General features: G+C 48.8%; 1 protein-coding gene across 1 annotated transcript; it reads right to left on the minus strand.

Moving 5' to 3' along the window:
• Positions 1-621: 621 nt before the first annotated feature.
• Positions 622-1,199, minus strand: PPTG_10092 (hypothetical protein; the record flags this gene model as incomplete). Its single annotated transcript, XM_008905334.1, has 2 exons — positions 622-1,008; positions 1,080-1,199. The coding sequence occupies 2 exons, from the start codon at positions 1,197-1,199 to the stop codon at positions 622-624; spliced, it is 507 nt and encodes a 168-aa protein (XP_008903582.1).
• Positions 1,200-1,859: the final 660 nt, after the last annotated feature.

A 1,859-nucleotide genomic window follows, 5' to 3' on the forward strand; every position in this document is an offset into this window, starting at 1 on the left:
AGACCAGTTCTGCAATCGCGGAAAGTTTAGGGAGTCTGATGGATGGTTGAGAGTGTAGGGGAAGTTTAGCCAGTTTGTGGATGTACAGAGAGTCGAGGTCAGGTTTAGGGTGTAGAGGTAGACACCACTACTTACCATGGGTACAAATCAGTTGATGCCTCAACAACAGATCGATTCTTTTGAGGTAGATCGCGTGTCTGAATGATTGCACCATATTGATCTACTCCGACGATTACGCAATCTTCGTGGATGATGACGGAATCACTTTGACGCGCTGTCGTCTGCCATGAATCTCAAAACTGGATTGGGTCGCATCCCATCAATCAGTCCCTTGTTCCCATAAGCCAACTGTCACTTCACCACACAGGCACAGCCACAGCTGTATGTCGCTGAGTCTGGTATGTAGTCGCCTACGTTTGCGCTTGGCTAGCGCCGTCAATTGACGGCGAATCGTTGCGATGATGCCCTCTTTACACCTTCCACTGTGGTTTCTGCATCATTCTGTACCACCTAGTTACGTTGCCTCCATAGCTCTGTAATGCATATTGAAGTCATGATCCACCAAATTCGTCGCCACTCTGATTTGAATTGGGATGCCTCATCGCCAAACTGGGAGTGTATTCACGTCTTGATCGTTCTCGAGAGAGGCGGCGCCTTCCTTGAGGCGCAGTATCGCTGAAACTGTTTTATAGTGACTGGTGATATCTCTTCTCCGGCCCACATCCCGAGCAACTTAGTCCATGTTGCTTGCGCACATGGACAACCCCAATGGATATGTTCTAGTGTTTCCTTGGCACGATCACAGCTCGGGAGCAACTTGCATGCATTGTTATTCTTGCGCCCTGGATGGTAAAGATTGAGCTGCATGGTGGCCACACGATAGGCTACCCATACTTGATACTCTGTGAGCGTATTGCGGTGACGCCACAACGAGCTAGGTGCTTGTTGCTGTGCTGCACGATGCCACGTGGAATGCGACGCTACTTCTGCCAGATTGGCTCTAGATCTCTACCCAAGTCACCTTGATATTCCACAAATGGCTGTTTCGTGAGGTTTTTAATAGAATGTTGGTTAGAAACCTTCTCATTCACGTCCCATGGGAAATGGTGAATTAATGGATGTGCTGCGAATACGATTCCGTTTTCCTCGCCGCATTTCTTCAGAGTCCAGAAGTCGTCTTCGTACTTGGAGTTAGTCATGAAGTGAGCTACCCAACGCCAATGTATTCCATTTTCCGCCTGTTGAAAGAAAATGTGATCTGTGTTCTCTGAGGTCGCTCTGATGGGATTCCCTTGACCATTCCGTTGCTACAATACTTCCATTCGTAGTCTTCAGAGAGCGTAGGAGAGCGTCGTAGCGTCAGCTTCCTTCTGATCTGTATAGAGGCCGCCACCTCTACTGGTGGGCTGCCTAAAAGGATTGCCAACGCCCACCTTTTTAGCTTTAGGAGTGTATGAGACTTTTCCACTCCGATCGGAAGCTGGAAATGCATTCGAAACGTAGTTGAACTGGTCCGGTGTATCCGCAGCTAGCCAACAATCCTGGCGCAATCCTATCGAGCTGCTTGGAATTTAGAGCCTGCCCAGATCCATCGAGTATCCAAGGATTTCCATTCCATGAGAATGTGGGCCAGAATGCCATTATCTCCGCCGTTATTCCGTTTTCCATGGCTGGTGGTGGCTCATCAAAGTCGATGTGGAGGACCTCTTCTCGCCTGCACTACATTTGATTCATCACTTTTGCCCATTTGTCTTGGACAAATCGTTGTCGGGCTGATGCCACCTCGTGCACCGGTTTGAGCCAGCTTACTATCAGGTTACTAGTACGATTCCTCGTTACTGCTTTCCTGATTGCGAGCA

The sequence above is a fragment of the Phytophthora parasitica genome, assembly GCF_000247585.1.
Source record: "Phytophthora parasitica INRA-310 unplaced genomic scaffold supercont2.20, whole genome shotgun sequence".
NCBI classification, from domain to species: domain Eukaryota; phylum Oomycota; class Peronosporomycetes; order Peronosporales; family Peronosporaceae; genus Phytophthora; species Phytophthora nicotianae.